At 34.1% G+C, this 16,722-nt stretch overlaps 4 protein-coding genes and 1 non-coding gene across 6 annotated transcripts; 2 read left to right on the top strand and 3 right to left on the bottom strand.

The window, feature by feature from the left end:
* The first annotated feature begins 324 nt into the window (after positions 1-324).
* On the top strand, positions 325-3,094 carry LOC106401648 (amino acid transporter AVT6A-like). The gene is made up of 6 exons (XM_013842193.3): positions 325-630; positions 714-1,146; positions 1,375-1,527; positions 1,594-1,797; positions 1,863-2,328; positions 2,795-3,094. The coding sequence occupies exons 2-6, from the start codon at positions 723-725 to the stop codon at positions 2,928-2,930; spliced, it is 1,383 nt and encodes a 460-aa protein (XP_013697647.2). The 5' UTR covers positions 325-630; positions 714-722; the 3' UTR covers positions 2,931-3,094.
* Positions 3,032-5,632, bottom strand: LOC106401649 (alpha/beta hydrolase domain-containing protein 17B). The gene is made up of 6 exons (XM_013842195.3): positions 4,916-5,632; positions 4,363-4,399; positions 4,050-4,286; positions 3,925-3,972; positions 3,418-3,851; positions 3,032-3,348 (listed from the first exon to the last, which is right to left on the bottom strand). Exons 1-6 carry the CDS (start codon positions 5,218-5,220, stop codon positions 3,276-3,278), a joined length of 1,134 nt encoding a protein of 377 aa, XP_013697649.1. The 5' UTR covers positions 5,221-5,632; the 3' UTR covers positions 3,032-3,275.
* A 4,402-nt stretch (positions 5,633-10,034) lies between these two features.
* LOC106400452 (protein GOLVEN 3) lies at positions 10,035-12,593 on the top strand. Of its 2 annotated transcripts, none has more exons than XM_048745254.1 (5): positions 10,035-11,229; positions 11,384-11,427; positions 11,518-11,707; positions 12,044-12,123; positions 12,179-12,593. In XM_048745254.1, the coding sequence occupies exons 1-5, from the start codon at positions 11,142-11,144 to the stop codon at positions 12,341-12,343; spliced, it is 567 nt and encodes a 188-aa protein (XP_048601211.1). In that variant the 5' UTR covers positions 10,035-11,141; the 3' UTR covers positions 12,344-12,593. The 2 variants fall into 2 exon arrangements, with proteins under 2 accessions (XP_048601211.1, XP_013696265.1); XM_013840811.3 differs by having other exon boundaries at positions 12,044-12,090; positions 12,179-12,584.
* A 383-nt stretch (positions 12,594-12,976) lies between these two features.
* TRNAK-CUU lies at positions 12,977-13,049 on the bottom strand. The gene has a single exon. It is a non-coding gene; the product is annotated as a tRNA-Lys (tRNA).
* A 51-nt stretch (positions 13,050-13,100) lies between these two features.
* LOC106400419 (WAT1-related protein At3g30340-like) lies at positions 13,101-15,872 on the bottom strand. Its single transcript, XM_013840782.3, has 6 exons — positions 15,643-15,872; positions 15,164-15,226; positions 14,966-15,082; positions 14,463-14,862; positions 13,925-14,076; positions 13,101-13,440 (listed from the first exon to the last, which is right to left on the bottom strand). Exons 1-6 carry the CDS (start codon positions 15,828-15,830, stop codon positions 13,269-13,271), a joined length of 1,092 nt encoding a protein of 363 aa, XP_013696236.2. The 5' UTR covers positions 15,831-15,872; the 3' UTR covers positions 13,101-13,268.
* Positions 15,873-16,722: the final 850 nt, after the last annotated feature.

Genomic DNA, 16,722 nt, shown 5'->3' with positions numbered 1-16,722 from the left:
TTTGGATAAAAAGGTCATCATTAACGTAAATCAAGATTAAACTTAAAAAACTTGACATCAGTGCGATTAGCCTCTATACTAACAAATACACCACATTGCAGCCTTTTTGTAACTACATATTTAAAGCTTTCTAAATATATGCTCGAAAGACAGTAAAACCAATTACAGTTTTGCTTTCTTGCGCACAGTGTAACTATTCGATTCAGCGATGATCCTAAACGCTGCGTCCAGTCTCTCTTAAATCCTATCACCAACCACATAACTATCAAAACAAGTCGTCATCAACAATACAGATACTTTTGATCATTCAGTTTTAGCTATTCACGTTACCCACTATCCAAATACCAAACAAAAACTTGTTTTAAAATATCTTTTACAAATGAGTTTCGTATAATCAAATCAATCATTAGGAGAAAACTCGTGAGGCTATAATCTCATTGTCATATCTCAAATCAATCAGGAGAAAAACTAAAGTCTCCACCTTTATACAATTTCGTTAATTCTCCAAAAGTTGTATACTTTTTCATCTGGGTTACACCAATTTCGATCAAATTCAACTGGGTTTGCGTCAATTTTAGGGTTCTTGATCCCTACTCGTCTAATCAAACCTCGTCTCTGCTCTGTTCTAAGGTCAAAGTTCTCTCCTTTAAGGTGCCTCCAAAGACATTGACTTTTATAATTATTGCTAAAAGGATTCATTTTTATATAATCAGTATCCTCAAATGACGATGGATGATGCTTCTCCGAGTCAAAGGAGAACCAGTGGCTCGTCCTCTAACGATGTTGCTGCTCCGTTACTCCCCAAATCTCAGGGAGAAGAAGTTGCAGCTTACGACGAATTCAACGGAGCTTCGTTTAGTGGAGCGGTTTTCAATCTCTCCACGACCATAATCGGCGCTGGCATCATGGCCTTGCCCGCCACGATGAAGATCCTGGGGCTTGTGCTCGGGATTGCGATGATTGTTGTCATGGCTTTCTTGACTGATGCGTCTATTGAGTTCTTGCTTAGGTTTAGTAAGATTAAGAGGAGTAGGTCTTATGGTGGCTTGATGGGTGATTCTTTTGGGAAACCTGGGAAGGTTTTGCTTCAGGTCGCTGTTTTGGTGAACAACATTGGTGTTTTGATTGTTTACATGATCATCATTGGTATGCATTGGTTGTCTCATTGTCTTTTTTGAGAGTCTAATATGTTTTGTTGTTTCTAGTGTTTAAGAATTATTGATTAGACAGGCGCCTAGACAGTTTTTTAGACTGATTCGTTTCGTTTAAATCTGATTTGCCGATTAGGCGGACTTCTAGATGTTGCCTAAATTGATTTTTTAGAACACTGATGGTGTCTTACACTCTTCTTTGGTTGTTTTGTTGTTGTTGAAGGTGATGTGTTGGCTGGGAAGACAGAAGATGGGACTCATCATCATGGTGTTCTTGAAGGATGGTTTGGTCACCATTGGTGGAACGGAAGAGCTTTTGTTCTTCTCATTACAACTCTTGGTGTGTTTGCTCCGTTGGCTTGCTTCAAGAGAATTGGTTAGTATTTTCAGTTGTAAAGCATCTCTAAGTTTTCTTCTGACATGATGTATGTGTTCTTTGCAGATTCTTTGAGATTTACATCTGCATTATCAGTGGCTCTAGCCGTCGTGTTTCTCGTCATCACAGCGGGGATTTCCATCATGAAACTGATCAGTGGCGGCGTGGCGATGCCAAGATTGCTACCAGATGTTAGTGACTTAACATCCTTCTGGAATCTCTTCACAGTTGTACCTGTTCTTGTCACCGCATTCATTTGCCATTACAATGGTATGTACACTCTGTTCTTTATTAGAATAATCAACAAAAACTCATGTTCTTTGTTTTGCCTTCAGTTCACAGCATACAGAACGAGCTAGACGACCCGTCTCAGATAAGACCTGTAGTCAGATCAGCTCTCATGCTATGCTCATCTGTTTACATAATGACGAGCATTTTCGGGTTCCTCTTGTTTGGTGACGATACTCTTGATGATGTCCTTGCAAACTTCGACACCGACCTTGGAATCCCTTTTGGTTCTGTCCTTAACGACGCGGTTCGAGTCAGCTACGCGCTTCATCTTATGCTCGTGTTCCCCATTGTTTTCTACCCTTTGAGGATCAACATTGACGGCCTCTTTTTCCCTTCCTCTCCATCGTTAACTTCCTCAAATGTGAGGTTCGGTTGTCTCTCTGCAAGTCTCATCACTGTGATCTTCTTGGGTGCAAACTTCATCCCTAGTATTTGGGATGCTTTCCAATTCACTGGAGCTACTGCTGCTGTTTGTCTCGGATTCATATTCCCAGCTTCCGTTATACTAAAGTAAGTTTATTGTTTCTATAAATCTGCACACATATTGTTACTTATAATACCTCTCTTTTCAATATTCAAAAAATAGCTAGGCGGTAACTAGGTGTTTTATAGAAAACTATCGACTAGTTGAGATTATTCGGGAGTTTTGGCGGGGTCTAAACGAATTGCTGATTTAACTTTTATATATTTTACATTTATATTAGATGTTTTTGTTTTTTGTTTTAATTATAATTTCCTTTGATGAATTATAAAAATTAGACGAATTAGTGAATTTGCACTGATAATATTGTTTGATTTAACAGATTTAGATTAATTTAAATCTATATAATTGATTTAAAACGATTTAAATCGCATAAATCAAATTTTAAAATAATTGTTTCTGTTAAGACCGATTTGCCTACCAACTTTTAAAGCCTTGCTCCTAGCTAAATCAGATTTGGTAGTTTATTTGGACTTCTGTTGTGTTCTTTTGCAGGGATCGTCATAGCAGAGCAACAGGCAGGGACACGACCTTAGCCGTTTTCATGATTGTTCTTGCGGTGATGTCCAATGCAGTCGCCATTTACAGCGATGCTTATGCGTTATTCAAAAAGCACACGCATCGTGGATGAAGGAAGCAACATCGTTTTTTTATTCATTCTCTTCATGTAAAAAATCAAATAATTAAAGAAGACGAGACTTCTCTTCTCTTTGTGGTTTGTACCATTTGTCGTTGAGTGTATATGTAGAAACTGTGTATAAAAAAACAAATGTAATACAGATACCTATTTGGTTATATCAACAACCAAATCAAGAAGCTGTTTGAATCCAGTAGATGGGAAGAGTTACAGTGATCAAACATTGACGTGTGACTTGTTACATTCCAAAGAGAGAAGAGAACAAACCAAAACCAAACAATGTTTTGGATACATGTGTGTGTCTGTGAGTTCATGTTCATGTTTCTTCTACCAATTCATTCACTTAGCTGTTGCTGTAGGTTTGAAACAATCTATGTTGCACAGACTTACTGATCTTATCAACCCACCAAACCTGTCATCATACATCATCATTATCATCATCATCATCATCTACTTAAACAAATTTGAGGATTTTGTTTACCTGTCAATGCTATTCCTCGCTTTCTCTGTTTGTATTTGCTGTTCTGTGGCATTACCATCAACACTTTTCCTCGTTCTTTCTCTCTTATCAACGCTGGCTCTCGCTTTATCTTTACTCTCTACACTCAACTTCGGCATCTCTCTTTGATCCATACTTGTTCTTGACTTCTCTCTTTGGTCTGTGCTTGGCCTTGCAGGCTCTCTAACATCAGTACTGCTCCTAGCTTTCTCTGTTTGTGGTGGCACACATGCTTGGCCTTGATGAGGTGACTTCTCAACCGCTGACACAAACTTCTTGAGATGCTTTATGTACTGAGGGTATAGCTCTAAATCGCAGTGGTTCCCTCCTTTGATCCAAAGCGGTTCATACTTTTCTTTGCAAAGATCGAATAGTTGCTTCCCGTGAGACCACTTCACAACATCATCTGATGTTCCCTGCACACCAACCGTAAGCCTTGATCAAGAAATGACTTTGTATGAGAACACAGAAACACGAGATGATACGCACGTGAATCACCAGCACTGGACATTTGACAGAAGATATCTTATCAACATTCTGCAAACGCAAAAACAAATTAGAACATAAGTGATGTCCTGAAGAACGAGAATGTAATGTAAGGTTAAGGAGGAAACCTTGTAAATGTCAAACCAGTAAGTTCGCTTAACAGGGTACATGACTCTAAGACCAGAAGCAATTGCACTGTGAAGAACAACGGCTCTGAGGTTTGGTAACCGAGAAGCTAACTCTAGAGTCGGTCCGCTTCCTACGGATTGTCCATATAAGATAACATCTTGTTCCTTAACATTATATTGCTCCTCCAAGCATCTGTACACTGCTTCTATATCGTAGTACGTGTTCTGCTCACTAGGCTGTTGGAGAGAAACCAAAGTGTAATATCAAATTCATACACACAAGTTGCACATATAAACACACAGTGGATCTTACCTTCCCTGAAGACCTCCCATAACCTGAATAATCATACCTGCATAAAAAAAACAAGAAAATCAAGATTTACAAAAACCAATATTCAAGAAATTGCTATGCGGTGGTTAGACTGCCTTATAGAAAACTATTGTTTAGGCCGAGGAACAAGAAAATCAAGATTTATAAAATTAAATGTTCAAGAAATCGCTATGCGGTGGTTAGGCGTTTTATAGAAAACTATTGTTTAAGCAGAGGCCTACACTGATTTTTTGAACGCATAGACCGATTTAAAAAAAAAAAAAAATCAGATTGAAAAAAAGTTTTATTTAGATTTGGTTTAGACATAAAAACACAACCAAAACATGAACATAACAAGATTTCAAACAATGGATCTCAGTTATGTATGGTGTAAGAACTCAGATCCATTAACAAACTCAACCTCAATTACTCATATTCTTTAGACTTATCTTACAGCCTCAAGATGTGCAGCAGACACTACTTGTCCTAAACAAAAGCTTGTCCTAATTCAAACTGTATCCGCCAACTCATGCAAAGAAAGAGTGAATAATTTTACCCAATTAAGTTGACGCGAAGATGGAGGCTGAGCTCGGAGAAGAGCTCGAACATCTGGCCTAGATCAGCAGCGTTGCCGTGAGAATAAAGAAGCGTGAGTGAGGCTGTAGGGTTCTTAATATACGCCGCAACCACCTGATTCCCTCTCTTAGTCTTCAGCTTCAACACTTCAACGTTCTCCTTCACGTTCTCCACACCCGTTAGCCTCAGCTTCCCTGTCTCTGACGCCACCTCGACACCGTAAGACGGCGGATTCGGTGGGAAAAACGCAAACTTCGCCGCCATAGATGACGTCACACCGCCCATCTTTGAATACCCTTCGCTAGAAACACAAGTTGGAAGAAAAAGAAACGAACTTTCCAAGAAAGTTTTGAAATTTACTCTGTTTTGTTTTGAAATTTACTCTGTTTGGAAGAAACAGAGTAAAAGGGTGTTTCTTTGGAGGAGAAACTGAAGATTTGCTATTACAGATGCAACAGGAAGGAGATGAAAAAATAACAAATAAGTTTTTTTTTTTTTAAGAAACTAATTAATTGAAATTTTAAAAAAAGTTTCAAACTTTGATCTAGATTTGGTTGACTGGATGGATGATTGTGTTTTTTTTTTAAAGTGGATTTGAGAATGAGAAGACGACAAGAACATTTTAGGAGAGAGAGAGAGAGAGAGAGAGAGAGAGAGAGAGAGAGGATTTAGGGTTTGTAATCAGAAGATTTTGAATTAATGCAATTTTCACGGAGGAGAAGCGGCGGAGGAGGAGGAGGTGAAGCACCAGCACGTGATTTTTTTAGTTATTTTAATTCTCTCTTTGTTTGAACAATTAAAATAGATATTACTAACCAATCATATTAAATGAAATAATATTCATAATAGGTTTGGCTATTTGGGATGTGACTGAGTGAAGGTGATGTGTCGGTAAGCTTAGATTAGATAATAAATGACAGAAGTGAAATTACACTACGTGTCACTCTAGGAGATGTGCTAGTTTTTAGATCTTTGCATGAAGAGGAATGATAAATTATTTTGTTTTTGTCCTTTTTTGTTTTTGTTGATCTAACAGAAATGATTTGACTCATCTTTGGTCTTTGGTTTAGATTTTGATTGGTTTAGATAACTGATATTTTTAATTAACAAATGTCTTTTTTTGTTTGTGTCGAGAAAAATTAAAATCCAATAATGATGCAAGAATGATTAAAGGACGATAAAGAAAATCAATGATCATGATACAAATTATAAATGCTAACTTTAGAGTAGTTGGTTTCGAATTTAATATTATTGTTTGTAACGTTATTATTGTCTAATGTTTTGATTAGTGGCACGCACGGGAGAGATGTGGGGGAATAACTTTCCGCCAGAGGATGATTGAATTCGAGTCAAACCGTGCTGTAAAGTATATATGAATGAAAAATTATCATATCTCCGAAGATCGCAGAAAAATATTTTCCGGTTTATACAAATGGCAGTATTTTCTGGTTTATACAAATGGCAACATTTTATTTTCATTAGATAATAAAATGTACTGATTCCACAACATTTCATGCGTTTTGCATTGTAGTTTTGGTTGTATCAAGAGTTCTCTTGTATCAATGTACGAGAAGGTTTGGACATCAATCAATATGTAAAACATAAGTGATGATGTGCTCGTGAGCAATGAGCATAGTGGGCTCAGATGAGGCCTAAACCTAAGGCCTTAACTAATACGGGCTTCTTAACGCATGAAGTTTTCTCTGTCATGGAAATATATTTGGCAGAACCAAGAATCATCCTGGATAAATAATTAACATCCAATCCAAATATCAATATCAGCTGTAGCTCAATTCGTTTTGGTCGATGCATGCGAGTAGTTAAGATAATTACTAGTTACCTTTTTCGTAGTTAATGTGGAAAACTCTAAAATGAAATTTGTAATGAAACTAGTACTTGCACGGTTTTTGGCAAAACAGACGACCAACTAATCCTCAAAGTTCACAAAGTTGTCACTAATCGATTGTGTCATCAAAGTTTTCAGGGACTGTTCTGTTCATAAGTCGGTTAATTAAGAAAAAGTATCTCTAGTAATTAAAACGAGGCTTTCACAGGGAAACCAACACGTAAGAAGAGACCATCCCGGGCAACACGGCATTAGTTATAGACTTATAGTTTTAGAAAACAAATACTAAGAACTTAAGCTCTTTTTAGTTAATTAATTAACCATTGATTTGTTTAGCAATATATGGGTAGAGTCTCTGTAATACTTTTTAGTAAATCTATGTAAAGACACATTTACATGTTCCCAACCCCTGCAATTCGCCCAACCCCTGCACTTCATTTGATGCACTTCCTCGTGCCTTCTTCGTTTGCATCTTGTTATTTTATTTAAATAGTTACGTCTTACACATGTTGTGTCATTAATTCACATTAACCTATTCTGACAACATGTTACTTAACTTATATTATTTGTTCTATATTACAAACAATTTGCCATTTCTCACTTAATCTTTATTTCTTACATCTTATATATAACTTGCCTACGCGTTTTATTTTTATGAAATTATGAGCTCCTAATTCAAAATATACTGAGAATAAATGGAGTGTTCATGTATATTTATTAGCTATAGCGTATTACTCGTTCTTTCAATTTTTTGATATGAAACTCTTAACATACTTTTACATATGTTCCTTCAACTCTTAATCCTTTAATTTTTTTTGATATGGGACTCTCAACGTATTTTTTGTGCTAAGACTCTTAACATATTCTTACATATGCTCCTTGAACTATACTTCAAATCTTATCTCTTATCTCTCTAACCCTATAAAATATGAGGGTTGATATTTATCTTTTTTTTTTAACTTAGCTTTCAAATTAAAAATGCAGAAGAAAAGAAAAAATATACAAGCCATAAGCCAGTGTTTGATATTTATCTTGCCCTTTGGTTTTGTATAGCACACAAAGCCACAAAGGAAAATATACTGAGAATAAATGGAGTGTTCATGTATATTTATTAGCTATAGCGTATTACTCATGTTCCTTTAGTTCTTTCAATTTTTTGATATGAGACTCTTAACATACTTTTACATATGTTGACAGGATGAGGTAGCTCACTTGGTAAGGATCTTGTGGGCCAATTGTCATGCTCACGGGTTCGACGCCAGGCGGAGGCGAACTGCCCATTCTGTCACCAAATGCGGTACTGGGTGTTGGGCCTTGTTCCCAGCCCAGGTAAAGCTCTCCCGGGTGAAGTGGACCGCTGCTTAACCGGGCCCAGGGGAATGACCCACGTAAGTGGGGAACCCCTGGATTATCAAAAAAAAAAAAAAAAAAAAAAAAACATACTTTTACATATGTTCCTTCAACTCTTGATCCTTTAATTTTTTTTGATATGGGACTCTCAACGTATTTTTTTTGTGCTAAGACTCTTAACATATTCTTACACTAAATTTTTCACCCGCACATCCGTACGGGTAGATTTTCATTTTATAAATATATAACATATACCATCGCAAAACTTTCAAAGATATAATTTACATGTTAGTGTTATATATTGTGTAAATCTATAATGTTATTGATTATGTTTCTTATTCGATATTATTAATGTATAATGATTTGTTTTATGTATTTTACTTTACTATTAGTTGTTATTTTATATTAATATATTTTCGAGTTTGGTAATTCACAGTATGAAATAAACAAATTGAGAATCTCCTTCATTTTTTTATAATTTTTACAGACTGAATACAATATATTTTAAAATTTTATTTAGTTATACTATAGAACTGATATTTTCTTAGCATAATTTATATTTCTATGTTATTTATTTTAGTATATTGTGGGATTTTATAAATAAATACATTATAATAATACTATATTATTAATTATGAAATTAATCACTGCATTAATTAAAAAAAAAATTAAAATTTTATCAAGATTTTGTTAGATTGTTTCCAACATATTTTGTTATAAGTAAAAATAAAATTTAAATTTACAGTTAAATTTAAATTTATTAATATCTATGTAATTTATAATATTTTTTCAAAATGTTATATATTAAATAGATTAACTTAAATAATCAAATAGAGGTTATTGATGAAATAGACCTCGTATGAATTTTTTTATGATATTTCTTTTAATAAAGAAGATATATAATACAATTATAAAATTTGAAAATAGCATACAATTTTATTTTATTTTGTTTTATAATGAAATATTATTTAAATTAATGTATAATAGTATATATTATTAATTACGAAATTAATCAATAGTATTGATTTAAATAAAATATTTTAATTTTTAGAAAGATTTTGCTAGATTTTTTCTCAATATTTGGTTATAACTAAAAATAAAATTCAAATTTACAGTTAAAATTGATTTATTATTAGTATCTTTATATATTTAATAAATTAATATAAATAATTAAATAAATGTAATTAATAAAATAGACCTAATAAGGCTAGTATGACTTTTTATGGTATATAAAAATGGTACTTCTCTTTTAATAGAGAATATATGTTCCTTGAAATATACTTCAATCTTATCTCTTATCTCTCTAACCCTATAAAATATGAGGGTTGATATTTATCTTTTTTTCTAACTTAGCTTTCAAATTAAAAATGCAGAAGAAAAGAAAAAAGATACAAGCCATAAGCCAGTGTTTGATATTTATCTTGCCCTTTGGTTTTGTATAGCACACAAAGGAAAAAATCCGTGTGCCGGATTATTAGCTCCGAGGTACAACATCTATATATATAATAATTACGTTGTTGTGTCTGAAGTCTGAACTCTGGACTCTGGATACTGAAGATTCTCAATGATCCATCTTTTGTCTGTATCATATATTTTAACAAGGGAGCTCTAAATCGAACGTCATAAGTTCTTTAAATATGTGTAAGAAACATTTACAATATATACAAAATAAGTGGAAATCGATGTCAAAAAGGTTAGATATAAGTTTGAGGTTAGTTTCTTTTGACGGATTGTTAATGGAAAAAAAAAACAGACGGATTTCTTTTGGCTAGGGCTGGGCAAATAAACCGAACCCGAAAATCTGACCGAACTCGATCCGATAAAAATGAATCCGAACCGATTCGAACCCGACATAAATACCGAATGGGTCTTGTTTTATGGTATTTCTGGTTATGGGTATTATCCGAACCGAACCCGAAATTAAATGGATATCCGATAGAATCCGAAACATTCAAAATGCAAAAAAAGAACTTGTACCAAACATGATCTCAATTTCTGATATGTAGCTAAAATACACTAAGATATTATTAAACATCTACAATAACTATCTACTACATGAAGGTTGATGGTTGAAAGTGGCGGTTGAGGCTTGAAATGTTTAGATTTTGGTTTTATTTTTATTGAATAATTTTATTTTATTTTATGAGAACTTAATTTTTCGTTTTATGATTTCATTTATTGGTTTTCTTTCTATCAATAACAACGTATACCTTTCGTTGACTTTGAATGATCATGTTTGATGTTTTTTTCTTATTTCTGAATCGATTTTACGTATGTTTTGGTTACAAAATAGGTACAAATCAAGTACTTTAAATCCGAAGAACCGATTTTACTTGTTACAAAATATGTATAAATCAAGTACTTTAAAACCGAAGAACCGGTTGGAACCCAAAACCCGAAAGTATACCGGGTTGTACCGGTTCTTTGAATATTTACTAACTTCGATCCGAACCCGATAAAACCCGAACCGGTCCCGAACCGAATTTTTATGTAATCCGAATAGGGCTGATTTTGATAAACCCGAAAACTGAGACCCGATTTGACAAAACCGAAACCCGGTTGAGATCCTGAATGCCGAGGCCTACTTTTGGCCAACCGATCATTACTGAAACTTGAATGAAAGGGTTCGAGTTATGTTTCAAATTTATTGGCGAAACTTTAACCTATTACCTATTACTTACCCCAAAAAAAAAACTTTAACCTATGACACCATCAACTGATTTCTCTTTTTATATGTATCTTTGAAGGGCTAGCATAATGTATATAGTATATTATAATACAGATGCACCTAGAAGTACTAATATTCTTTTTGTTATTACTAGACGACAGAAACCTTGGCCTTTTGACTCGGGTCTTTACTCCCGTGAGACCAAATAAAAAAAAAAAATCAGAACTGTAACTAATCGTATTGAGCTCACTTCCCTCATATGTAGGTATCTCTTCTTCATTAACAACAACTAGAGAGAAGAGAGAGAGAAAAATATTTTGGAAGCATATATCTTTGATAATCATGATGAGATTCACAATCATAGCAGTAGCTTTCCTTATTATCATTCATGCCCTAAAAGACGACCATATCCTAGTCTATGCTCATGAAGGTGCCTTTACATAAAGATCCCTAATTTTACTTTTCTTTCGTTACCTTACTCTTATCTTGCATAATCATTGATTTTTTTTTCTGAAGATTAGCTTACTAAAATAGGACATTAATAACTTTCTTTTTGCACTATATCTCTCGATTTGTTTTGATAGGCGGAGATGCTGGTCATAAAAGTCTTGACTATCGTGGAGATAAAGTATAGGATTTTTTCATTAAATTATTTCTCAAATAATTTGTATATTTAAAATGAAATCAATCCATTATATCAATTTATCCACCATAACAGGATTCCCACGACTTCACCAGCACTGGAGCACCGAGGAAACTAAGGCCCGGGAGAACAATGAGAACCACAGTGGTAATAGCCGAGAAGGAGAAAGTAAGGGCGACGAATAATCATGATTTGAGTATAAAGATTTCATCAGGTGCATCAAAGCAATTGAAGGTGGAGCGAAAATTAGGGTTTCATAAGAGAAGTAAGAGTTCTTCATTTAAATGGAAACCCAAGAAGAAAAAACCTTCTGGTCGATTTGTAGCTTTCTATGATGATTATCGTGGACCAGCACGTCATCCTCCTAGACATAACCTATAATCACAACAGCGAAAATATATAGTTTGTAATATTTGTAGCATTTGTATATTTCCGTTAGTTAGTTTTATGTTTCTTATTTTTGGGTCAAAATTAGTTTTGAGTTTTGTACAAATAACACTTTTTCTATTCTTTATAAAAAATGAAATTCATGTTTCTTTATAATAATTAGTAAAGGTATTGAGCATGTCTTCATTCAAGATATGTTTTGGCTTTATTGCAGGAGAACATAAGAAGACCAATATATTGGCAGATCTTGGCACCACTAAGGTTGGTCTTGTAAAACCTTCTTTAAGATATTTAGTCTCTTCATTATTCCTACAGTATTAATAATTCAGTACATAATAAATATTGGCAGCATGTCGATGATCTCACCAACGGTAATAGCCTACAAAAAGGTGAACTATTTTCTTCAGCCAAGGATATGAAGAAACTTGCTCGACTGTTACGCAGTGATTATCCGATCCATAGTAAGCCTCGAGGAAAGCCTCCTGTCCATAACCGAGCTCCCGACAAGATTTAAGTGATTGTTGATCGGTCGAGAAGAATTTGAGTTATAATTAGAAGTATGATGATCAATTTTGTTAGAAAGGTACGTAGTTAACTATGTTGGTCCCAGTTTTGTTTCTGTGTATAGGGACTTATGTAATACAGTAACAATATAGCAAGCTAGGATTGAGGAGCGCTATCTTTTGTTTCTTGTTTTGAAATAAATTTGTGTACTTTAGGCTTTTTAATATCAAAGTTCTTACAGGGAGAAAGTACATGATTCAAAAAAGATAAGAGTCATAGAGAGTATTTACACACGAAGGTAGTTGGGATAATTTAGTCAATTCAAAAAGTAAAAACTGTTAAATAAACAATATCAATTAAAAGTAAAAAGGAAACTGTGTATAGGGACTTATGTAATACAGTAACAATATAGCAAGCTAGGATTGAGGAGCGCTATCTTTTGTTTCTTGTTTTTGAAATAAATTTGTGTACTTTAGGCTTTTTAATATCAAAGTTCTTACAGGGAGAAAGTACATGATTCAAAAAAGATAAGAGTCATAGAGAGTATTTACACACGAAGATAGTTGGGATTATTATTTAATTTAGTCAATTCAAAAAGTAAAAACTGTTAAATAAACAATATCAATTAAAAGTAAAAAGGAAACGCCCACCGTGGGGCTCGAACCCACGACCACAAGGTTAAGAGCCTTGCGCTCTACCAACTGAGCTAGACGGGCATTTGATAGTATTTCAAAATTAGTATATATAATGTTAACATATTAAAAACTAATTTAACTTTTCATTGGCAGATAAGAACGAAATCTGAACATATTTCATGTCTTTGTAACAGTTTTACGGTTACATTTTCGTTAATGTGACTTTTCTACTAACGTTAACTTAGTCGCCTTAGAGTTCTTTGACCACAAGCAAAAGAAATAATATATACTTCGAAGCAATTATTTTTCAGAAACTGGATGGGCAGCACCATTAAGTTCCTTTGGAGCTGTCCCGCAACCTTCAAGATCGAGATTTAAATGTTCTTGTTGGGTTACTGGTGCCGGCTTGTCCTTGCTTTTCCCCCATAAAAGTATATAAAGTCCCACGATGATGACCGTTGATCCTATCACACTTTTTGTCATGCCACATATCCGTTTCATTTGTCAGAAATAATTTGTAACCAAAATAAAATAACTGATTCATGAATATCTGTTAGGCGAGAGAAAATCATATAAAACATTTCTCAGTCTCCATATTAAAGGTCTTGATAAGTTTCCAATAATATTCTCCAAAGTTAATAATGTTTCAACTTATGTTATGCAGTACGATTTATGCATCAATTTAGTTTAACTCCAGTACACTGCATTCAAAGGATACTTCAGGCAGATGAAAGGGTCTCTTTACTTTTTAGTGTAGGCATATTCTATGCAAGTCAATGAATCCATTTAAATATGTATTACGCAACACTGTATTTATATATGATGCGTTTGAACCAATGCAATTTTAAAATCGTTTGTTTGTACGTACGTTGAAATTAAATTATTAAATCCATAAATCATAAAATAACATCATTAAATATATATATAAATAAAGTAGAAAGAAAATCGTAGGTTACCTTCCGCAGTAAATTTGCTCATGAAGAAAAGAGAAGCTGAAAAAGGCAGCAAAGACTTGAATCAAAGGGATGAAACTCGACGTGAAAACTGGACCTCTTTGCTGGAGACACCACGACACTCCAACGTAGCACAATCCTGATCCCACTATACCCTATACATGTACCGATCATAGTTGGGAAATATATAAGCATATATTTTACTTTAGAAAGATTTCATAAAATCACAATTTCTAGTAATTTTTTACAAGTAAAATTTGATACCAAATGTCAAATGCAAACAAAAATTCATTTTGATTTCGCCTCCTTTGCAACTTGTATAATATTTTTAATAGATAGAATTTCTAGGTGCATATAGTCCGCACATTTCCTTTGTAGATTAAAAGATCATTCACAACGGAATTTGATGAGTTTTAACCAATATACCAAATCGTCACTGGTAATCTTGATTACATGTAAAAGCATTAAGCTTAAGGCACATAATGAATCAGACAGAATAGATTTGGTAGGCAAAGTATATAGTAAATGTGATTTTGCTTACCGAATAAAGTAGAGACAAAACTTGGAACCTCTCTTTAAGGACCCACATGGATATGCTTCTCTCCGAGATCAAACTCAGCAAAGCGGATTGGATCACACCAAAAAAAGAGAGTATCGTGGTGCTCGTGTATTTGCACGGATAAGTTTGGCATATTTTTCCTTGAACGATGAACCATAATGACCATATTAAGATTGATATGATCAGCATGACCGAGCCCACTGCCCACTTTTGAGTTACTGAAGTAGTTGAACCATTTGACGTTTGTGTATGCATTTGAGCGTTTTGTCGAGTTAATGCGGGTCCTTTATACAGTGTAAGCACCAAAGCTCCACAAACGCAAATCATTGTGCCCAACACTTTGGCTCTTCCTATGTTGCTCTTGATGTTCAACGTCTCTTGCCTAATCATTCATCATTTGGTTATATTGTATAATAATTAATAAATAGTTAGAGAATAGAAGAAGCCAAATAGTGTAGAACTGTGTTTTGATCGATTTTCGTTACCTAAAAACGAGAGCCAAAGCAAAAGTGACTGAAGGAACCATGTTGCTAAACGCTAAGGCGAAAGTAGAAGATGTATTATGTAGTCCAACAAGAAAGAAGTATTGCACCAAACTTGTCCTGCCAATTTGTAAATGATAAAAAAATTTAGACAATCTTTTATAAGCCGTTATTGCTGAAAGTATATCAAGAGAATCTTACCCGAGAAGAGCGCTAAAGAAAAGTGAACACAAGATCCTACCCGTGAGTTTTGGCCTGTTATGTCTGCAAAAATAAAACAAAATTTTGTTTTTGTTGATATGCCTTAAATATGGTGTGATAAAAAAATTTCTATAGACGTTGTCAGTTGACGAACCACTTTTTTTCTTCTAGGTATCATCTATTTCCGTGTTATTTTCTTGCATCCTTTATAACAGTTTTCTTTCTAATTGAATACGAACACACATATATATATATATATTCTTACAAAAAGATTACAGATTAACACTTGTTAACTTTATACTACGAAAAAGACAACTTCAAAGATCTGAACTAGCTAATCAACAACCCAAGAAAAGATTGGATGAATTATTTGAATTTTCAAAACGCAGAAGACATGTGACTAGACTCATGAAGCTGTAAATGGTCATTTATCGAAATATGCAAGTAGATATATCATAATTACAGATAAAAACACATACCTTTCCAAGAAAATTGCAAATGGTATCAAGAACAGAGTTCCCGCGGCAAGTCGGTAAGTGGTCGCAACCATACGGTTAATTCCTTGATCAAGCATCTTCTTGAACACAACATTTACAACGCTTAGCGCAATGTTGATTATCGACATCATAAACACAGCTTTCCATAGTTTCGCATCAAACTTCACCATAATTAATTATGTGTATCACAGTATGTGTGCGTGTATGTATATAGATATATGTAGACAGTTGTCTTTATGTAGTTTTCAGAAGTTGGTATGAAATAAAAAGTTTGATGAGGGTGTGACTATATATCGTGACTTAATGCTAAGAATCGTATAATAATCGCATTTTTCTTTAACTAATTATGCTTTTGAACTTGGCTTTTTGGTCATTGTTACGTTCAACTAGTCATGACCAGAAGGAAAGAGAGAGAGAGGAGAAGAAAAAGTTGATTAATTAATTGAAACTCTCGTAGTCTCCAATCTCCATTATCACAACGTGACATCATATTCCAATTCACTATACATATAGAAACTGTTGACCTAAACTTGAGATAACTTGGGATATAAGCTATCCTAATGAGATTAGGATTAGAATAGATTGAGAGTTATCTATAAGATGTGTTTCCTATTGAGAATAAGAATATATAAGTGTTATATAAGGAGATGTTAATTGTGTGGCATAACTTGTGAGTTTGAGTTTGAGAAAGCTATTAATAAAGTGAGTACTTTATATTTGCTTGTGTTATACATTCTTGGATATTGGTTCTTACGATTCAATAATTGGTATCATAGCACTACTATTGAAATCGTCAAACATCCGAGAAAGTTTGTGAGAAGAAAGAAACATGGGGGATAAAGATATTGTCGTATCTACAAGCAAGCCAAGAGAGAGTAGCCATTCAACCATCCAATGCCCAATGCTTACTACCACAAACTATACAGTTTGGAGCATGAGGATGAAGGTGGCTCTCAAAGTGCACAAAGTATGGGAAGTGATTGAGCCAGGCGCAGAAGAAGAAGAGAAGAACGATTTAGCCAGAGCTCTACTATTTCAGTCCATACCAGAAAGCTTGGTCTT

Source organism: Brassica napus, chromosome A2 (genome assembly GCF_020379485.1).
Source record: "Brassica napus cultivar Da-Ae chromosome A2, Da-Ae, whole genome shotgun sequence".
Lineage (NCBI taxonomy): Eukaryota > Viridiplantae > Streptophyta > Magnoliopsida > Brassicales > Brassicaceae > Brassica > Brassica napus.
Note: the sequence above shows the minus strand (reverse complement) of the source record. Positions and strands in the feature narration are given on the sequence as shown.

What these genes read in the sequence shown, in the direction of transcription:
- LOC106401648 (XM_013842193.3), top strand. Translation starts at nt 723, where the DNA reads ATGACGATGGATGATGCTTCTCCGAGTCAAAGGAGAACCAGTGGCTCG. An exon ending in ATTCATTTGCCATTACAATG is followed by an intron (nt 1,798 to 1,862) that starts GTATGTACACTC and finishes TTTTGCCTTCAG; the next exon opens with TTCACAGCATACAGAACGAG. An exon ending in CCAGCTTCCGTTATACTAAA is followed by an intron (nt 2,329 to 2,794) that starts GTAAGTTTATTG and finishes GTTCTTTTGCAG; the next exon opens with GGATCGTCATAGCAGAGCAA.
- LOC106401649 (XM_013842195.3), bottom strand. Translation starts at nt 5,220, where the DNA reads ATGGGCGGTGTGACGTCATCTATGGCGGCGAAGTTTGCGTTTTTCCCA. An exon ending in CTTCGCGTCAACTTAATTGG is followed by an intron (nt 4,400 to 4,915) that starts GTAAAATTATTC and finishes TTTTTTATGCAG; the next exon opens with GTATGATTATTCAGGTTATG. An exon ending in ATGGGAGGTCTTCAGGGAAG is followed by an intron (nt 4,287 to 4,362) that starts GTAAGATCCACT and finishes TCTCTCCAACAG; the next exon opens with CCTAGTGAGCAGAACACGTA.
- LOC106400452 (XM_048745254.1), top strand. Translation starts at nt 11,142, where the DNA reads ATGATGAGATTCACAATCATAGCAGTAGCTTTCCTTATTATCATTCAT. An exon ending in CCTAGTCTATGCTCATGAAG is followed by an intron (nt 11,230 to 11,383) that starts GTGCCTTTACAT and finishes TTGTTTTGATAG; the next exon opens with GCGGAGATGCTGGTCATAAA. An exon ending in ATTAGGGTTTCATAAGAGAA is followed by an intron (nt 11,708 to 12,043) that starts GTAAGAGTTCTT and finishes GCTTTATTGCAG; the next exon opens with GAGAACATAAGAAGACCAAT.
- LOC106400419 (XM_013840782.3), bottom strand. Translation starts at nt 15,830, where the DNA reads ATGGTGAAGTTTGATGCGAAACTATGGAAAGCTGTGTTTATGATGTCG. An exon ending in TTCTTTAGCGCTCTTCTCGG is followed by an intron (nt 15,083 to 15,163) that starts GTAAGATTCTCT and finishes ACAAATTGGCAG; the next exon opens with GACAAGTTTGGTGCAATACT. An exon ending in GCTTTGGCTCTCGTTTTTAG is followed by an intron (nt 14,863 to 14,965) that starts GTAACGAAAATC and finishes ATGAATGATTAG; the next exon opens with GCAAGAGACGTTGAACATCA.